The sequence below is a fragment of the Anolis carolinensis genome, unplaced genomic scaffold (genome assembly GCF_035594765.1).
Source record: "Anolis carolinensis isolate JA03-04 unplaced genomic scaffold, rAnoCar3.1.pri scaffold_11, whole genome shotgun sequence".
Lineage (NCBI taxonomy): Eukaryota > Metazoa > Chordata > Lepidosauria > Squamata > Dactyloidae > Anolis > Anolis carolinensis.
Genome location: NW_026943822.1, coordinates 15,220,454 through 15,240,603, shown reverse-complemented (window position 1 = coordinate 15,240,603; position 20,150 = coordinate 15,220,454). Strand labels below are relative to the sequence as shown.

At 36.5% G+C, this 20,150-nt stretch overlaps 2 protein-coding genes across 7 annotated transcripts in view; one reads left to right on the top strand and one right to left on the bottom strand.

Moving 5' to 3' along the window:
• fgf7 (fibroblast growth factor 7) overlaps window positions 1-14,184 on the top strand; it is a 30,400-nt gene extending 16,216 nt beyond the window's left edge. For all 3 annotated transcript variants that reach the window (XM_008120868.3, XM_003227619.4, XM_008120867.3), the window contains exons 3-4: window positions 10,844-10,947; window positions 13,110-14,184. In XM_008120868.3, the coding sequence (XP_008119075.1) occupies window positions 10,844-10,947; window positions 13,110-13,304 (299 nt within the window). In that variant the 3' untranslated portion in view covers window positions 13,305-14,184. The remainder of the gene's footprint in view (window positions 1-10,843; window positions 10,948-13,109) is intronic.
• fam227b (family with sequence similarity 227 member B) overlaps window positions 1-20,150 on the bottom strand; it is an 84,636-nt gene that overhangs the window by 53,491 nt on the left and 10,995 nt on the right. For all 4 annotated transcript variants that reach the window (XR_010000892.1, XM_062963130.1, XM_062963132.1 and 1 more), the window contains exons 7-10: window positions 19,413-19,511; window positions 18,504-18,605; window positions 17,623-17,749; window positions 16,164-16,289 (exon numbers count right to left, since the gene is read on the bottom strand). Coding sequence is in view for 3 of the 4 variants with exons in the window: in XM_062963130.1 (XP_062819200.1) it covers window positions 16,164-16,289; window positions 17,623-17,749; window positions 18,504-18,605; window positions 19,413-19,511 (454 nt within the window). In the remaining variant the exon portion in view is untranslated. The remainder of the gene's footprint in view (window positions 1-16,163; window positions 16,290-17,622; window positions 17,750-18,503; window positions 18,606-19,412; window positions 19,512-20,150) is intronic.

Here is a 20,150-nt window from a genome sequence, read left to right as displayed (position 1 = left end):
TGCTTCAGATTTTTCAATGTTAATAGTCTGGCAAGAGTTTGCATCTCCCTTGCTAAACTTCAGTCTTTCACATTTGCAATCTCCTTGCACCATATGATATAACAGTACAAAGCGCAGCGCCACAAAATATCCTATGCATACAGAGCCACTTAATCTGACAAGTGGCTCATTCAGTCCATTGTCCAATGGTTAGACAGGAAACAATTGAGGTCTTTTCTCAATCCTACTAAAATGCCATAACTGGAGACTCCAGAGATGAATCCAAAACCTTACACATACACACATACATGTGCACAAAGACAATATATGTAGGGTTGTTGTATGTCTTTCGGGCTGTGTGGCCATGTTCCAGAAGCACTCTCTCCTGACGTTTCGCCCACATCTATGGCAGGCATCCTCAGAGGTTGTGAGGTATGTATTTGTATCATACCAGAGTATTTGTATCATACCATCATACATCATACAATATATGTATTTGTATCATACCAGAGTTTCACTAGTGCCTTGTGATACAAAGTTTGGGTGGATATTATGATTATTTCGTTGACCAACCATACCATGCTAATTTTTACCTGTGTAAATATATCCTCTTCTTTGCCTTACTTCTTACCTTTACTCACCATCAAATTCCACTCTTAACCCCTTACTCACTAGAATCCTTCTCTCTAGTTTTTCTCTACAAATATTTATCCTCCTTTTTCAGACACTAACCCATTGTTTACTGTTCACTTTCCTACAACGAATCCCATACCTGTATCCCACTTGGGTTCTCATTCCCTCCCCTCTCCACTCACTTGGCAATTCTCTTCCAACCCACAATGAAAAAAAATGAATATAATACCTAAATTCAGTTGTATTTGGCACTGCAAAATACCTAAAAATATCATTTTCTTTCCTGCAAAACATCTCCAGCTGTTTTCCAATAATTTAGTTACAAAACTCCAGCTTTTTTGTTTTCTCGAGTTGCAAAGTAAGCATATTTTGTATTATAAACACCTTGCTAACATTTATTTAACAACTTTTAACAAACTCACTTTTTGGAGAAATTCCAGGAAATATTGGCAACAATTGCTCCCTTTTCTTTGTGGTCCTATGATCAGATTTGCCAAATATTTTAACTGTTGGTGGCAGGGCTCCCTTTTACTGTCCCCTCCTCAATCATATTGGTCTCATTTCTTAGTTTAGAAATACAGTAGAATCTCACTTATCCAAGCTAAACAGGCTCGCAGAAGCTTGGATAAGCGAATATCTTGGATAATAAGGAGGTATTAAGGAAAAGCCTATTAAACATCAAATTAGGTTATGATTTTACAAATTAAGCACCAAAACATCATGTTTTACAACAAATTTGACAGAAAAAGCAGTTCAATACGCAGTAATGTTATGTTGTAATTACTGTATTTACGAATTTAGCACCAAAATATCATGATATATTGAAAACATTGACTACAAAAATGGCTTGGATAATCCAGAAATTTGGATAAGCGAGGCTTGGATAAGTGGGACTCTGCTGTATTGCTTCAGTTCTTAACTCCTTTACATAGCAATGAACTAAACCTAAAATACTATTGAAAATATGTTGGGAAATTAAACTAGATCTACCATTTAACGAACCAACTATAGACAGTATTGTGAATGGAAATGGAAATGTCAGAGGTTTTAACTTCAGGTGGTCAAATGGAAGGAATATTAACAGATGTTAAACCCCTCCTCTTTGCCATTAAGAAACTGAATTGTGTCCTTAGGCAACTATTCCTTTGTGAACTGGAAAGAAAGAGGAAACTTGGAAAGTCTCCTTTAGGAAAATGTAATCGCTAAACTGTAACAATTAACATTGTTTACTTTCTTTCCTTCGTCTTTATTTTTCTAACCAATGTGATTAAATACCAAACAAAAAGAAAAAGAGGACGTATTAAAGATAGAGCCAAAGTAAATGGAAACCCTTTCCCTTAGTGCTTTAGACATGCAACCCCTACTTATGTAACATTAAACCTCTTAGAAGAGATTTCTTTGGAAATGTGGTTATAGTTGAATATTGTTGTATGTCCCTAGTCACAAGGAACACGTACTTCTTCAAAGAAAAGGGACACATACTTAGAGGATGTATTCCTTGTTTTCAAAGAATTGTTGTTCTTGTTGTGTGCCTTCAAGTCATTTCCAACGTATGGTGACCATAGCATGGGGTTTTCATTGCAAGATTTGTTCAGAATGGGCTTGCTTTGCCTTCCTTTCCCAATCCATGATTTTAACACTTCATCTTGTATGTGGTTTTTTATGACTTGCTTTTATTGTCTGATTGATTGGTTTTATTGTTTTGTTTTTATATTGTTCTGTTCGGGCTTGGCCCCATGCAAGCCGCCCCGAGTCCCTTCGGGGAGATGGGGCGGGGTATAAGAATAAAATTATTATTATTATTATTATTATTATTATTATTATTATTATTATTATTATTATTATTATTCCTCTGAGGCCGAAAGAGAGTGACTTGCCCAAGACTTCCACAGTCATAGACCAACAGCCAAATCACTATACCATGCTGTCTCTCAGTGGTTAGTTAGAAATGTTTTGCTTTGATTAGGTTTTTGATAATTTAAATTGGCAAATTAAATCAGTCCAAAAAATCGTCAGGTCATGGATACTCTAGAAACTAACAATATCTGAGCTTAACTGCAATGCTATAGAGAAGATGAGAGTTAACTGTTCAGTTGAGTCACCTAATCCTGTAGTTCATCACTCAACAAGTGGGAGTTTCAAAGACTTTACTTCAGCAGATTTTCCTCTCACAACAGATACTACAAATGAAAACTTTTAGGAAGCATGCATTTTAAGTCAGTTCAGTTTTGTTACTAAATATGGGTAAAAACACCAAGCATATATGATCACAAGATATGGGCATTAGTCTTTTTAGGTATACCATATGTATTCTTATACAATAAGACCTCTGCATATATAATAGGTTTGTGCACAGATTCAGTTTGGTCGGTTCCCTTTGGCCAATCTGGCTTGTTTGGCTGGCCATAATGGGAAGGGCTCAGCTACCATGTTTTTCACACACAAAATGGCCCACATGGCTGCCAAGTACAGCTTCTTGCCTTCTATTTGTGAGCACGAGGTGCATGCTTCCTTAACCCCGTTCCTCAAACCCAGGCTCTCTTGAAAGGCAGAAAGAAAAGGGTCCCAGGAAGGGTGCTTCCTTAGCCCTGTTCCTCGAACTCAGGGCCCCTTGAAAGGAAGAAAGGAAAGGGTCTGAGGAACAGAAAGGGAAGCCTCATAAGTTCCCCACAGCCGCCAATGATCCGGATTTTTTGGCTGCCTAGCCAAAAACCGATTTTTCCATTAGCCAATTTTCGGGAAGCTCCCAAAAATGGATCTGGGTACCCAACGAAATTCGGATACAAAAAACGGATCACCCTCCAGTCAAATTGCACAAGCCTAATATATAATGAAACATTATGCATTCTCCATTTAAGACCACCTTTGCATCATCAAACATGGTCTGCTTGTGAGTCTTTTGGTTGTTCAGTATATCTCTATGTATTATTGTGTGTGTGTGTGTGTGTGTGTGTGTGTGTGTGTGTGTGTGTGTGTATATATATATATATATATATATATATATATATATATATATATATGGGTAATGAAATTTCAGCCTAGGACAAAACAACAAAACTACACATCCCAGAAACACTAAACTTGGTAGCACAACCCCTCATCCATGCCTCTACGTTCATACAACAAAAAGAAAAGAAAAATAAAGTCCTAATTAGAGGGAGAAGAATAATTGTTTTTATCCAATTGCTGCCAGTTAGAAGGCTAAGATCCGCCCACTTAGTCTCCTAGCAACCCACTCAGCCCAGGGGACAGGCAGAGTTAGGCCTCACTTAGGCCTCTTCTACACTGCCTATAAAATACAGATTATTTTATTTTAACTGGATTATATGGCAGTGTAGACTCAAGGCCCATCCACACAGCTATATAACCCATTTATAATGCACTTAATGTCAAGGGAAAACCTTTACCCTTTACCTTAACTACTACCAATTCCTCAATATTTTATTTCCCATACCACCATACTTCGCCACAGCAACGCGTGGCCAGGCACAGCTAGTTACTAATAAAAGGCACAGCACTTCTAAACAGTGTTTGACTGATACATGCTATAGAATAGCTGCAGTTCTCTATTGCATGTATCCACATTTTGAGAGGCATGTATAAAGGTCTTGGCACATGAAGAACGGCCATAAAGGGCCTGCTAAAATCTCTTTGGTAGGGGCAAAACAACTGGTTAGGGGAACAATTAATAGCAAAATTATCCTTCCTGGTAATAAAAGTAAGAATAAAGTAAAGGCTACTTTAGAAATGTGTAACATTGGATGAACCACTAGAAGTAAATGCCTTCATCTCAATTCCAAAATGCCTTAACCAAGCTCTTACAATGCCTTGGCACAGTGACAGGTTGCAGCCTGAATCAATTAATAGCTTGAATAGTTAACACAGGGTAGTAATTAAACTTAACAACCACAGGGTAATTAAACACTGACATATAAAATGAAGTGAAATGTGACAGTTTAAACATTTATTATTCTTGAAATCCAAGTCAGCGCTAGGCCAAAAAGCTGGAGCCGTATCTTTGGCCTATGATGAAAAAAAAACCCCTTTCCCCCAATAGTGTAGCTGTTTTAAATATATCTTTGGGTGCTGCATTTGAAAAACACCATAAAAATGCTGTACCACACACAGTTCTCCCACAAATGCCATTATTAATTTCAATACTGATTTTGTTCAGTTGCATATTACAATATAAAAACGTCAACGCATGTTATGAGAAAACTGTACGTGATGGAACAAATCTGAGGTCATTTTTGGATTGGAAAAGCTAAATTCCTATAAACCAGCAGAGATTTTTTTTAAAAAAAAAGTTTTAATGACTCAACTTTGGAGACCACTGAATATGGTGAAAAAGCTCTGTGGGTTCCCTGTTCCCACCCCATTCTTGGTTGAAAACCCTGAGAGCACCATCAAAGTCTGAGCATTGAAGGGCTGAGAAAGAAAAGACGGAAAAAAGAGCTTAATCATTTTCTTGGTGGCAGTTTTTCATTCCAAACACCTTTTTATTGCAAGTAGCATCAAAAATTGGGGAAGGAACCTCCCCAGGGAAACAGCTCCCCTCTACCACCACCCACTGGTTCTCTGAGGCTCCTTCAAACAAGGCCATTTTAAATATCAGGACAGTTTTATTTAGAAAGAGTTAAATAAACAAATATAGCTGTGTATTGTGAAATGAGGATTTTGACCTTAGGAATCTGCCAGGGGATCTTGGACTTGGTGCCATGGAATGCTTCTCTGAGTGTGTGTTGTTGTTTTTTTGTGGGGGCTAAATGCTCACTTACTCCTAATTGCAAATGAAGAATCGCAGGCTTACATGCTTGAAACTAAAATCCCTTAATTGTAAATGAAGAATTTGCAATCAAGGGATTTTAGTTTCAGGCATGTAAAACTGCCATCTCCCTACATGTAGGTTTTGCTTGTGAAGATCATTGCGTGGACTTGCCCCACTGAACCCACCTTTGAAATGGGTTTTAGGGCTTTAGTGCTACCACTAGTTTTAGCTGCGGAAAAAAGATATGAGACTGAAACCTCTTACTACTCTGTAAGTTACGACTGTGTGCCACTACAGCTGACTGAATTTGGTCATCAGTTGTATTATTATTGTCAACATTATTATGTATATGATGCTCTAATATACATATTGTGTTCTATGCTTTGAACCTTTATCGTGGTGCATATTTTTCAGATATTGTTTAGAATAGACAGCTGTGTTTAGTTATTATTATATATTGCTGAAACCTCTTGGTCATTCTGCTGGAGCAGGATCACTGAATTAATGCACTGTAGGTAAGGTAAAGGTTTTCCCCTGATGTTAAGTCCAGTCATGACCAACTCTGGGGGTTGGTGCTCATCTCCATTTCTAAGCCGAAGAGCCAACATTGTCCGTAGACACCTCCAAGGTCATGTGGCCAGCATGACTGCATGGAGCACCGTTACCTTCCCGCCGGAGCGGTACCTGTTGATCTACTCACATTTACATGTTTTCGAACTGCTAGGTTGGCAGGAGCTGGGGCTAACAGCGGGCGCTCATTCCACTCCCGGGATTTGAACCTGGGACCTTTCCGTCCACAAGTTCAGCAGCTCAGTGCTTTAACGCATTGTGCCACCAGGCGCCCCTAAATGCACTGTACCATTATTAAATTTCCTATTTAATAATGGAATCAATGGGTGTACAAATAGGATTAAAACCATGGAGACCCATCACATACCTCAGTTGACAAAGCTATTTCTTTTCAGGGTTTTTTGAAAATGTCCATCCAGCCCTGTCTTCTCTTCCTGGTTCTCTGTTTACCTGGATACTTTTTATCCACATTGTTACTGGAAGAAAGCTGAAGGAGAGTAAACCCTTGTGCCGGCTGAACTGCTGACCTGAAGGTCAGAAGTTCAAATCTGCAAGACAGGGTGAGCTCCCATCTGTCATCCCTAGCTTCCCATGCAGGAACATGAGTTTAGCCTTCCAGAAGGATGGTAACCCATCCAGGCATCCCCTGGGCAATGTCTTTGTAGATTGCCAATTCTCTCACATCAGAAACAACTTGCACTATAGTCTCAATTTGCTTCTGACACGATAAAAAAAAGCGTTGTGTTGAGGAAGTTTGCACTAAAGCTTAGGCTAAAACATGCTTCCCCAATATGTTAAAAACATAGATCTATAGGTTTGGTCATGAAAATGGAATCAAAGAAAGTAGAGACTGGTGAAAGGGATGAAATCATCCCTGGATAGATTTTGGAGGAAGCTCTCAAGTAGAATCGACAAAATTCAAAATCTGTTTATTTCTGCAAAGCTCACCTGAGGTGGTTGTTTCATTCCATGTGTACACCTTGTGAGTTTTGAACATCTATCAAAATTTGTTGAACTGTTCCTCTTTGTGATGTGGGAAACCATCCCTACTCTTTCTATGGTATTTTGGCTTTTGGGTACCCAATTTTCTTTAATGTCCAGGAACACATCTACTTTGTCAAGTGAGGTATGCCTGTGTCTTTTCTTCATGGGTGCAGATGTTATTCAGTTAAGGTTATTATTGAGCTCAAAGGAGTATAACATTAGAAACCTCCCCTATACTCATCATTCCTCTATTCTGTCCAGACTGGTTCTGCCTTAATCCCTTTCATCTCAAAAATACACCCAATACAAAAGAAATGAACAGAATTCCATGCAACTGCACTTTGTGCTTCAAATCATATAGCTTAATTAAATGGGACAGAGAATCAAAACTCCATTTATGGGGAAATAGTTCTGGAATGCAGCATTTGCAATCCACATGGGAGACCTAGAATATGTATTTGAGAAATGATAGCACAATAAAAAGTAATACATGATAACTTAGCAATTGTCTTTGTTTTCAACTGGAAAGCACACAAAAATTAATTTGGTCATGCAAAACCCAAATAGGGTGTTTTGGCCACTATTGTTAACAAAAGACACATCCGATATCACATAAATGCTCTGACACAGACGGTTACAATTCTCTGTTCTATTTTAAATTTTAAACACGCAGCTGGATAATGGAAAGTACAAGTAATGGCAAATTTTGGTCAAGAAATAAACTTTTCATACTTTAAGAGAAACTTGACATACATTTTAATAGGATATCAACAGATACCCATATAATTTGGGATCTGCTCTAATGCACTTATATAACCTCTTTCAACAAGACTCAGTTCTAAGTAAGTTTATGTAGGACGGCACAGAAACTTGTCTTAAATAATATTGGGGGAAATCCAAGATGGAGCTAATTAAAGACTAGACTAAAAACCAAATGATTCAAATTACAAGATATTCTACCTACACATGAGGAGGAACTTTTCTTGACAAAGTTGTTGAACAATAAAATAGACTGCCTCAATTGTGATGGACTGTCCTTGTTTGCATGTCTCTATAGTATATAGGTACAGTAGAGTCTCACTTATCCAACATAAATGGGCCGGGAGAACATTGGATAAGCAAAAATGTTGGATAATGAGGAGGGATTAAGGAAAAGCCTTTAAACATCAAATTGCGTTATGATTTTACAAATTAAGCACCAAAACATCATGATTGACACCAAATTGACAGAAAAAGCAGTTCAATACATGGTAACGTTATACCAGAGGAAGACGATTGGCTGATAAAGGTGCTTGACATACGTAACATGGACAGGTTGACTTTCTTACTAGCAAAAAATAAAGGAGAACCAATTAAAGAAACAAATTGGGACAGAATGATGGAAAACCTAAAACGGATAGATGAGAGAAAGAAGCAAAAATAGATGATAAAGGAAAAAGAAAGATAAAATATAAAGAGAAAGAAAGATAACCTCAACAGAAAGGAGAAGGAAATAAGAAGAAAAGGAGTTAGAATTTAAGAAGAAATTAAGGAAGAAAGAAAAGGCAAATTACCTTGAAGAAACTGCCAAGAAGTCATTTTTATATTCACTTTTTAAAATCTCTTTTTATCTTTTTCTTTTTTTTCTTTTTCTTTTTTTACATTTCCTTCCTTTCTTCTCTCAACCTTTTGTCTCCTTTTCTTTTTTGCCCAATTTGGGATTTTGCTTTTTATTATTCTGTTAAAACTAATAAAGATTATTTTATATTAAAAAAATACATGGTAACGTTATGCTGTAATTACTGTGTTTACAAATTTAGCACCAAAACATCGCAATGTATTGAAAACATTGACTACAAAAACATTGACTACTAAAAGGCAGACTGCGTTGGATAATACAGAATGTTGGATAAGCGAAGGTTTGATAAGCGAGATTCTACTGTACTAGATGACCCTCCTCGGGGAATATATTCTTGCACGGAACTACACGGTCCTTGCAATCCTGATATATCTATGGTTTTGTGAAAATTTGAGGTGGAGAAAAATAAGAAAATGGTCTTGCACGTTGGGCCATCCTAAAGAGGGAGATGACATTGTGTCATCAATCTATGATGTTACAGATAATATTTAATAGCTAAGGTAATTAATTGTATAAGGAAGGGATTCCTGCTTGGCACTCATGTATGTTTACTCTGTAGAGTGAGAAGGCAGGACAGGGACCAGGAATGGGGCAAGCATTACCAAAAGGAGATTTCCCATTATTTTTTTTCAAGGATCTGTCCCTACCTTCTGGGCTGCTGCCACTGCCCTCATAAAGTTGCTGAGAGATGAAGAGGGAAGACAACAAGAAAGTGAAACAAAGCAACACCTGAGGTTTCTCCCCTTGGCAGTTTACTTTTGCTGCCATGAACGAGAAGCATATACCCCCCCCCCCCCAACTTGACAGGGATAGTTCAGACTGACCCTTGTTCCCCCACTTTTCTAGCTATTATTAAAATATCTTAGTTTCTCTCTCCTCTTCCCATTGACTCTCCTTTGCTCTCAGCTTTCTTCCATTGCTGCAAATGGGATTTCAAAATGCAAAAATTGGCAAGGGAGAGGAGAAGAGGAGACAGAGTCTTGCTACCTTCCCAAGAAGCTCAGGCAAAAGCAAACTGATGCAACCTCTCCTAGCTTGTCTGTTTCTCCTCATTTATAACTTTAGGTGTCTTGAACACACTCTGATGTAGCTTGGCTACATATCTCACAATTTCCATCTGTGAAATGTTGGAGGGTAAGGAAAACACTCCTCCTTTGTTTAAGGAACTCAAGGTGACTGCTACCTGGAGTTGGCTTTGTCTGAAAGTGATTTGCCTTATTGACAGGAGTTCAGATTTCCTTGCTGGATCAAACACTGTTATGTCTCAATCTGGGAGTAAAAAACAAAAACAAGTAGACCTTCTCATTCATACAGTTGAAACAAAGCTCCCATAATAAATTTTACTCGCTTCTTTTTACTGACATGGGTATTTTCAATGCCTATTAGGTTTCAGTGGCTATAAGGGTCAGACGGATACTTTATCTTCTTGTATTTGCTGTGGCCTGTTTTGCAACATTTACAAATTCTAAGGATTGCGCTTTTGCACAGAAGTGGCACTGGTACATGTCTTAGGCATATTTTCAATATAACCAGTGTGAAATCTATTCTGCGAATCTTTAAAGCCATACACTTGACGGAATTTGCTGAATGGTTTTATTAATTTCCTAACGTCTTTAAAACAGCTGTTACAACAAATGCATTCACTTTAGTCCGCATTATATAAAAATGAATTAATTCCTGAATAATGTTTTTACAGGGTACTAAGTATTAGTGTAAAAAGTCTCCACGGATTTATTTATAATGTACTAGATATTAGTGCAATTAGCCTGGATATTGGTGTAATTAATTAGTATAATTAATGTACACATGGAGCACAATTCAAGAGAAGACACTTCTGTATTAGTCACACTTTAAAGGAGTTTCCATAAAATAATGTCATGGTTAGTTGTACATAGACTTTGCTTCTGGGATTTACCAGTACTTTCAAAGTCACAATGAAAATATAAAAAAACCCTTACAATTATAATAGAGATAAGTGGTTTTGGGAGAAGGACTGGATAGCATCTTTCACTAATGGGGAACAAATAGGAATCCATACGCTAAATTCTTCGTTCTTTCTTAAAGAACGAAGAATTTAGCATATGGATTCCTATTAAAAATTTGTAAATGAAGATTTAAACTTTAAAATAATTCCAAATGTGTGCATCACGCATAGTTCTATTTTTTTAAAAAACACCTGTTCACATTTTGTCTCATTTGAATAGACTGGATAATTAGTAGGACAAATAGTTTTGTTATGCCATGTTAGAAAGAAATGCATGGATTACCATCCTTCTTGCTCTTCCCTGCAGGTATTCTCGAAATAAGAACAGTAGCAGTTGGAATAGTGGCAATCAAAGGCGTGGCAAGTGAATTCTTTATAGCCATGAACAAGTCTGGGAAATTATATGGAAAGGTAATAGCATAATTATTCCTTGGATAAAAAAATATAATTTTTACTAACATGTTACAGGGGGAGGTGTGTAATAAATTCATTGTATTATTATTATTGGGTTGCTGTGAGTTTTCCAGGCTGTATGGCCATGCTCCAGAAGCATTCCCTCCTGACGTATCACCCACATCTATGGCAGGCATCCTCAGAGGTTTGTTGGAAACTAAACAAGTGGGGTTTATATATCTCTGGACCATTCAGGTTGGGAGAAAGAACTCTTGTCTGTTTGAGGCAAATGCGAATGTTACAATTGGTCAGCTTGGTTAGCATTGAATAGCCTGGCAGCTTCAAAGCCTAGCTGTTCCCTGCTTGGGAGAATCCTTTGTTGGGAGGTGTTAACTGGCCCTGATTGTTTCTTGTCTGGAATTCCTGTCTTCTGAGTGTTGTTATTTACTTTATTTTAAAAAACTCTAAAATCAGGACAGTAAATAAAGAACACTCAGAAGACAGGGAAATTCCAGACAAGAAACAACAGACCAGTTAACACCTCCCAACAAAGGATTCCCCAGGTAGGGAACAACCAGGCTTTGAAGCTGCCAGGTTATTCAATGCTAATCAAGCTGGCCAATTGCAACATTTATACTTGTTTCAGGCAGACAAGAGTTGTTTCTCCCACCCTGGCTGAGATGGACATTCTGACAGGGTATCTCCAGTCAAAAGACTCTTCCGAGTTTAGGAAAATCTGGGAGCCCTTCAAAAGGTTTTTAGAAGGAAAGACTATTTCAACGTGGGGGTTTCAAATTTGACTATTATAAATTTTAATTTTCACCACTCGTTTAACTTCCTTCTGTTAAAAAAAAAAAAGGTCATGATGAAGAAGAAAAAAAAAGAACTACAGTTCACAATTGCTGGTGGCTTATGAACAGGTTGTGAAACAGTGAGCTTTTTGCTTTTGCTTTTTGGTGTATTTCTTTGCCAAGTACTTTGCATTTTTATATCGCCATTTGTTCAGTTTTTTTTTCTTTTTTATATAAATATGGACATTTTAGCTTTGTTTTCAGTTTTTGGTTTTCTCTCTCTCCCTTTTTGATCCTTTTTAAATCTCAGTTTTCCCACTTTCTATACAATCAAATGTTCTCACTCTTTCGACGTTAATTTACTCTATCTTATAAGGTAAAACTTCAATAAAAATATATATATTAAAAAAAGAGTTGTTTCTCCCACCCTGGACATTATTCCACAGATATATAAACCGCTCCGAGTCCCTCCAGGGAGATGGGACGGGCTATAAAAATAAAGTTGTTGTTGTTGTTATTATTATTATTATTATTATTATTATTATTATTATTATTATTATTATAATCCTCACTTGCCTAGTTTCGAACACCTCACAACCTCTGAGGATGCCTGCCATAGATGTGAGTGAAATGTCAGGAGAGAATGCTTCATGGAACATGGCCATACAGCCTGGAAAACTCACAGCAACCCAGTGATTCCAACCATGAAAGCCTTCAACAATAGATTATTGTTCTTATTGTTATCATCATCATCATCATTATATTTTACTGTTTCTGTGTGAGGAAATGGGAGATGCTTGTATACCATTGCTTTTACAGACTGGTGGGAATTGTCTTGCCTTGGAATATATTCACTTGAAATCACCTGAACTTTGGGCCCAGTCTCTCTAGAGCCTTGTAAAAGAAAACAGGGTGGTTAGTGGCTTTTCCACTTATCTAACCAATACCATCCATGGCTACATTTGACAATAAGACAGGTTTAGGGTGTATTGTAATTCCTACAAAGCAATGCATGAGGCTCTTCCAGGACTGTCCTTCTGACTTGTCATCTTCTCTTTCATCCTGACTGCACACAACAGGTTTCCTTACATCTCTAATTCACCATGTAATGCATGGAGTAATACACCATTACAATTTATGCAAATCAATTCAACACACTGCATTGAATGTTGCAATTTTATTACTATCACTCAGGATTCCAACCAAATCGTGCCTGGCTATTTTTTTTTAATAGACTGGAAAAATCATTAATCCTTACAAGTATGCAAGATATTTGCAAAGAAAATATCACACAGATACATTTTTAGAAATAGGCAGTGTATTTCGATATCAGATGATTCTTTTAACATGGTCTTATTATCTGACATCGTTCTTTTCTTCTTCCAATAGAAAGTGTGCAATGAAGACTGCAACTTCATAGAACGGATTCAAGAAAACAATTATAATACATATGCTTCAGCAAACTGGACCCACAAAGGGGAGGAGATGTATATAGCATTGAGACAGAAAGGTGCCCCTAAGAAAGGCACCAAAACAAGCAAAGAAGACACATCGTCCCATTTCCTTCCAATTCCATTATCCTAATCACATATTATGTATGGAGAACCAGTTCCAGCAAAACAATTTTCATTTGTCGAAAGGGGACTGTTTGAAAGGACATGAAAGAGAAGCTGGAATACTACTGAAAAACTGAACAAGCTGGACTTGCACGTTTATGTTTATTTTTAAGAGACTGACTTTAAAAGAAATGGAAGATATACACTACATCAGATTTAGTAACTAAAAGTTGTAAAAATTGTAAAGAGTTGTACAATCCTTATGTTAGTATAAGAGTAGCTTTGCAGATTCTTAAATTAAATTCACCCTTCCACGTTAAATCATGACTTGATTATCTGATATTATTTTATTTAAAATAAACCTATCTGCTTAATTAAAAAATGGCTGCTATAATAATAATAAAGCAGATGAAAATATTATGTAAAATATGTTGGACTTGATGGCTGCTGGAATGAGTGTTCAGATGATCAAGTCAGAACTAACGCTGGAGGCTGAGCAGTATTAAATACTTCCCAGGTAAAAAATATATAAGTATTAAAACAATTTGAAATTGGAGTACTGTTGTATACAGAAAACAAAGCTAGTATAGAAGATGAAGGTTGCACCACTGCAATATATTCATATGTATTAGTAAAAAAAGACTAATGCTGCTCTGAGAGATGTTACAAAATAGTGTATATAAAATAATATTAATAAGGGAAATGTACTTCATCTCACTCTCCTCAAAATATCCTTTTATATAACGATGAAATAAAAATTCAGACATCATCATATGGGTTTTTATGTAACATAACCTATCTTTTTATATAACTCCTGTTAGGGTATATGGCTTCTGATTTTTTCCCCACCATTACTCAAGCTTTTTCTGTTGTTACAGCATTAAACTTTATTTTAAGTTATAGTTGAACTTTATTGTTTTAAATTATTTAAGCTGATGTTATTTATAAAAAGAAAAGTATCAAGATGTATCTGTTTCATATGATTTTGATTCTAAAAGGAATAACAAGCCAGTCTGGCTCAGTGGCCGCCTCCTTCCCCTCTTTTCTATGATCAAACACAACGTTCTAGTACACAACTCTCGTGCCAAATGTGCCCTGGATGACCGACAAAAATGACAGCCTGGAGCAATTCCTACAATGTAAGTTTCAGATGTAACAGACCCAAAAATGCAAAAAACCTGAATTCCTTATTTTCCTTCCAGTTATCTGATAGCATTCCCAGAGTCATAGCAGACACTACTGGACCATATCCTTATTGGTTTGTATAAAAGCTGGTACTTGGAATTAGGCATCAGATATCATCTTAAACAGAGAGAAGAGTGTTTACAAGAAAAATTGCATATCAGACAGAGAAAAATGAGGCTACAACTACTCTGCCAAATAGTTAACACACAGGGTGTATCTACAATGGAGAATTAACGTAGTTTGACACCACTTTGACAGCTATAGCTCAATGCTATGAAAATATGGATGCTGTCGTGTTACAAGGTCTTTTGCCTTCTCTGTCAAAGTGTACTGCTGCCTCACCAAACTGCAGATCCATAGTACTGAGCCATGGCAGTTCAAGTGGGGCCAAACTGCATTAATTCTACAGTGTAGAGGCAACCATTGTCAGGGGAAATACAATTAATTACGTAATTCTACCCAGACTCTACCCAAAGCCCAACACACCAGATCCCTGTGGTTGGGCTACCGGTGTTATGGGTTGGGTACACTCTTCTATGGTTTAATATAATTGTGAAGGAAACTGAATCGCAAAGGAGTAAGTGTGATCCATCTCCTATCATAACCTGGTTGTGAGACCCATACAAGGCATATTACTCAACAATAAAACCATCCACTAATAACTGAACTTGTCAATAATTTAATCACACACCGAGGCTAACTTGTAAAATGTGGTACAGTTTGCCTTTCAGATCTACGGGCTCTGGATCCATGGATTCAACCTATTTTTAAAATATTCAATGTTGTTTAAACAAAATAGTGTGGAACATCTCATGTCTTTCCTATTCTGCCCAGTGGCCTCATGAGAAAAATGTGGCAGAAGGTGTTCCGCAGCACTACTCCAATGAGAGAAAAGAAACTGGTGCTCAACAACTTCTCTGCATCCCTTTGGGTTGGATGAAATTTCTATGCACTTTCCCAGCAGACCATATACAGTTCATGGTGATATCTAAATACAGTAGGTTGCAAACTAGGAAGAGGCACTTCCAGCACACCAACTTAAGAGATCTAATATTTACAACTAAGATGTATTGCTTAGATCTATATGATGTTCTATTTCACAATACAACGGGCCTTCCTATCTGTTGAAGGTCTGGGTCCGGGATACCCCATGGATACCAAAATCCTCAGATACCATTATATATAGTGGAGTACTAAAATAGTGTCCTTAGATGACAATATCTAAGTTTGCTTTTTTGGATTTTAAATATATATATATATACAGTAGAGTCTCACTTATCCAACATAAACGGGCCGGCAGAATGTTGGATAAGTGAATATGTTGGATAATAAGGAGGCATTAAGGAAAAGCCTATTAAACATCAAATTAGGTTATGATTTTACAAATGAAGCACCAAAACATCATGTTATACAACAAATTTGACAGAAAAAGTAGTTCAATACACAGTAATGCTATGTAGTAATTACTGTTTTTATGAATTTAGCACCAAAATATCACGATATATTGAAAACATTGACTACAAAAATGTGTTGGATAATCCAGAACGTTGGATAAACGAGTGTTGGATAAGTGAGACTCTACTGTATATATATATTAAAGCTTTGGATGGTTGATTCATGTACTGTTTACTCTTGCTAGCAGAATAATTTATGTATTTCAAAAAAGTTCAATAATTTCTTATGTCTGCTGCCTCATACTCACAAGAGTGCGATTTTGACGATGTTTGAAGAAATTTCTCACGTGATAACTGATGGGAGGAATCTTTTTGCATGTTTCCCAACAACCATATTTTCCATTCCTTCCAAGCATCTTTTCGCGGCTTAAAACCTGCAAAGCATAAGTTAATATATATAAGAAGTAGAACACTCATTGAACCACTGTATATCTACACTACCAATCAGAAATGCTTTTTAAAATAAAAGACACCATTAAAAAAAACTTCAAATCATGCCAGCGTAATAGAAAAAAATGTTCTAGTTCTGTAATAAATGAAGTCAAGAAATCAAGACAGACTTTCAGGAACCAAACTGAAATTTACATATGGAAAGCTCTGGAATAGTATGTGATTTTAAAATCAGCTATTCCATTCTGTTTATCTTCTTGTGATACAGAATACATAGCTAAAACAGAACTGGATAAGCCCACATGGATCAAAAAAACATGTAATTGTATTCCTATTTCCTGCAGTTCAAGAACACTTACTATCTACAAAACCTCCCTGGAAAGAACAGAAGAGGATAACAGGGATGAAAAACGCTAATTTGCAGCCAGAGATCTATATATCTTCCCCTATTCAGCTTTCTAAAATGAGGATGCGCAGAGATGAAATAAAAGCACATTAATATATTTAAAGGAGTGTGTGCACCCATATTTCAAAAGTGCTCTGGGAAATTATATAGTAGAAAGAGTGAATCCCAGATAAAACAAGTTCTGATTATTCCAATAAGGGGAAATTAAATTTGGGAGTATTCCTACACGAAAAGGGATTGGATTAGATGGCCTTTGGGGGTCTCTTCCAACTCTATGATTAAGCTGATTCACATTTTGGAAGTTGATCCTTTGACTAAAATGTCTAGATTTACATATAATTTAATTACCAACATGCTGCAGCCCCAAAGCATATCATTTTTGTACCTGTTATACATTAAAAGAAACAAAGCCCCCACAATATTGGCTTTGCAGTGATATCTTTGATATGATGTCTAGTTTGGACTTTATATACTGTTTTATTGTAGTATGCATGTCATCACTGGATACCAATAAATCTTGGTGGTGCCCAGAACCAGAACCAATGCCAACACAGAAGAATTCACGAAATCTTATACCCCAATAAGGGCCAAATCATATAAATACTTTCCTAAGCGAATCCCACTTAACTCAGCAGAACTCCTCTTGAGGACAAATATGATATTGTAAATGTATACACTTGTAAGATGTCACAATATTACTGTTTTGGCTACAAATGTTTTTGTATCGTAATGTTGTGTATTAGGCAGGCACTTTCGAGTCTCCTTGAGAGAAATAAATAAAATTACAATTTAGTAAAATAGAAAGTGCTGACTCAAACATATTATGGAAAACTCTGTTTTAAAAAGTCCTCAGGCAATAAATTTCAAATTTTTAATTTGTTAGTTTTATTTAAAAAATAACATTAGTGTACCTCTTATCCATTGGAAAACCAAATCCATCAATTCTTCTTTAAACTCATCATTAAAATGCTTGTGGGAATCAGGAAAAGCTTCACAAAAAGTAACATATATGGTTTGTGACAAGCAGTCAGGATACATCTGGAAAATACAAATTATGCTAAATTTAAAATATAAAAAGTAAATATAAAAAGTGGTACAAAGTGTGATAAAAGGGGCTTGAAGACAGAGACTAAAAAGAATGAAGGATTTAAATGATGTTATCTCTAAATATAAAAGATACCTAGAATCCCTCTTCTGTGCCCCATTATTCAGAGCAATATGCTTTCTGAGGACATGGGAGAGGGCCTTCTCTGCTGGGGCACCAGTCTCAGAATCTGATCACTTAGGTCCCATCTACACTGTAATATAAAATCCAGATTTGCTTTGAACTGTATTATATGGCAGTTTAGACTCATATAATCAAGTTCAAATCAGATAATGTGGATTATCTGTTGATAATCTGGATTATATGGCAGTGTAGAAGGGCCTTGGCTCACCATTTGTAACAAAGAGCTCTCACTACAAGCTTGTTATTGTTGGTTTGTCTTCAAGTTGTTTCTGACTTGGGGTGACCTTTCAACAGGGTTTTCTGGGGCTGAGAGAGTGTAACTTGCCCAGGGTCCCCCAATGAATTTTCAAAACTAAACAGGGATTTTAACCCATCTTATTTTGGAACACTTTTTTCTGGAGGCTTGATTGGTCCCAACATCATTGTCATTTAGGCATCAAGTAAAAACATGGCTGTTTATTCAAATTATTCTAATTCTTTCATCCTGTTTCCAATTTGCTGATTGTTTAATGTGTTTTTCTGCTTGTAAGCTATTTCAATTATTTATACTGTTGCTGTCATTACCTGAAAGAAAGGATCCTTTATGTAATTGGGAGTACTCAACAGAAGCGTCACAAAGCTGTCTGATATTCTGTCAAAAAAGTGATCCTGTTCATCTTGATCAGGCTTGAAGGAAAAATCAGGAAACGTATTATGAATATTTATATTTAATTAATACCATTAAATCACACTGCATTTAAGAATGAGTACAGTGCAAAGTAAAAGACAAATTGACTGAATCAAGAGAAGCTTTTGCATGGTTATTGGGCATTATTATTGAGACCTTAGGGAAGTGAAACTGGAATGTTTCAAATAAATCTAGCACTTGTTAAATTTTTATGCCATTTGGGATACAGATTGGCAGGAGGTAAATATTTCTTTTAGCCTCTGTTACATCATTTATATTAATATCTGGTCATAGTTAAATGAAACAGAAAGAGGGAAAGGGTCTGTGATGTAAATGAATAATGTGGTCAATATTGATTTTTCCTTTGCAGCTCAAGAGTTCAGTACAACTGCAATCCTATGCACATTCACCTGGGAGCAAGGCCCATTGAATAAGATGGGTCTTACTTTTGAACACATACATACATAATTATGCTATAAATCAAAAATGTTTCATTGTCCACATAAGAAATGCCAAGAATGACATAAGATTTATAGCCTCGGCAAGCTCCCTAATTAAGGTTAATTAACCAGTTAATACGCTTCCTTTTTCTGCACACAAGGTTGCTCTCTCTTGCACTTTCTCAACCTTACTTTATGCTCTACATCTATAACAAAAAAACCTTGAAAATGCCTTTTAAATCCCCCCCAAATATTAATATACATTTCTGCATATGCATTAACCTTCAATCAGAAATGTTATACATCCAAAACATGTCTGTTTTAATTTGAGAGAAACACAGCAATGAAGGTGCATCTCCCTCATACCTTGAATTTATGAAGAAACAACCACCAAAAGCAATCCTGTAAAATCGCAAGAGATGCGTCTGAGAAAAATAACGTCTTCAAAACCTTTACGTATACACTCTGTGCAAAAAATGGAAAGGAAAAAAATAACTTCCATTAATTCATTAGAATACTTTTCTTGGGAGAAATCTCACTGCATCACACTTGGGAAATCAAGAACTGAACTTTGAAGACAAATTATCCTTCATTAAGTTCTGTACTGTAGGTCTATAAGAATAATTGTTGCTCCTCAACTGCGGCCTCATATAACCTTTGTAAAGCTGACCCCAGATAATTGCTTGGGTCAATACTCATTTTCTTAAGAATTAGTAATCAATCATTTTGTGTGCTGTGACTGTAGCACTTATTCTATGGGATTAAACATCGGTCTTGGTTGTTAATGTTACGTTGCCAGTCTTTGGGTGGATGTTTAGGCTCTTAAGTCAGTTCTGGCTTCAACAAGACTATATGTGGGGCCATAAATCTGGCAGAAATCTAGAAGGAGGGCTGCTCTTTGGAGGAAAAGGGGAGCCAATGAAGCTCAAACGCAATGGCCTCCAACTATTACATCCCTAAAAAATCTGGTTCTCTTCACACTTGACACAACTTGGCCTTGTGCAAACGACAGGAAATTAATAATTACCAATATAAATAAATCCGACACTGTTACAATTTGAAATGTCATAAAGTCTGTAAACATGCAGTTTTTAATCTTGGACA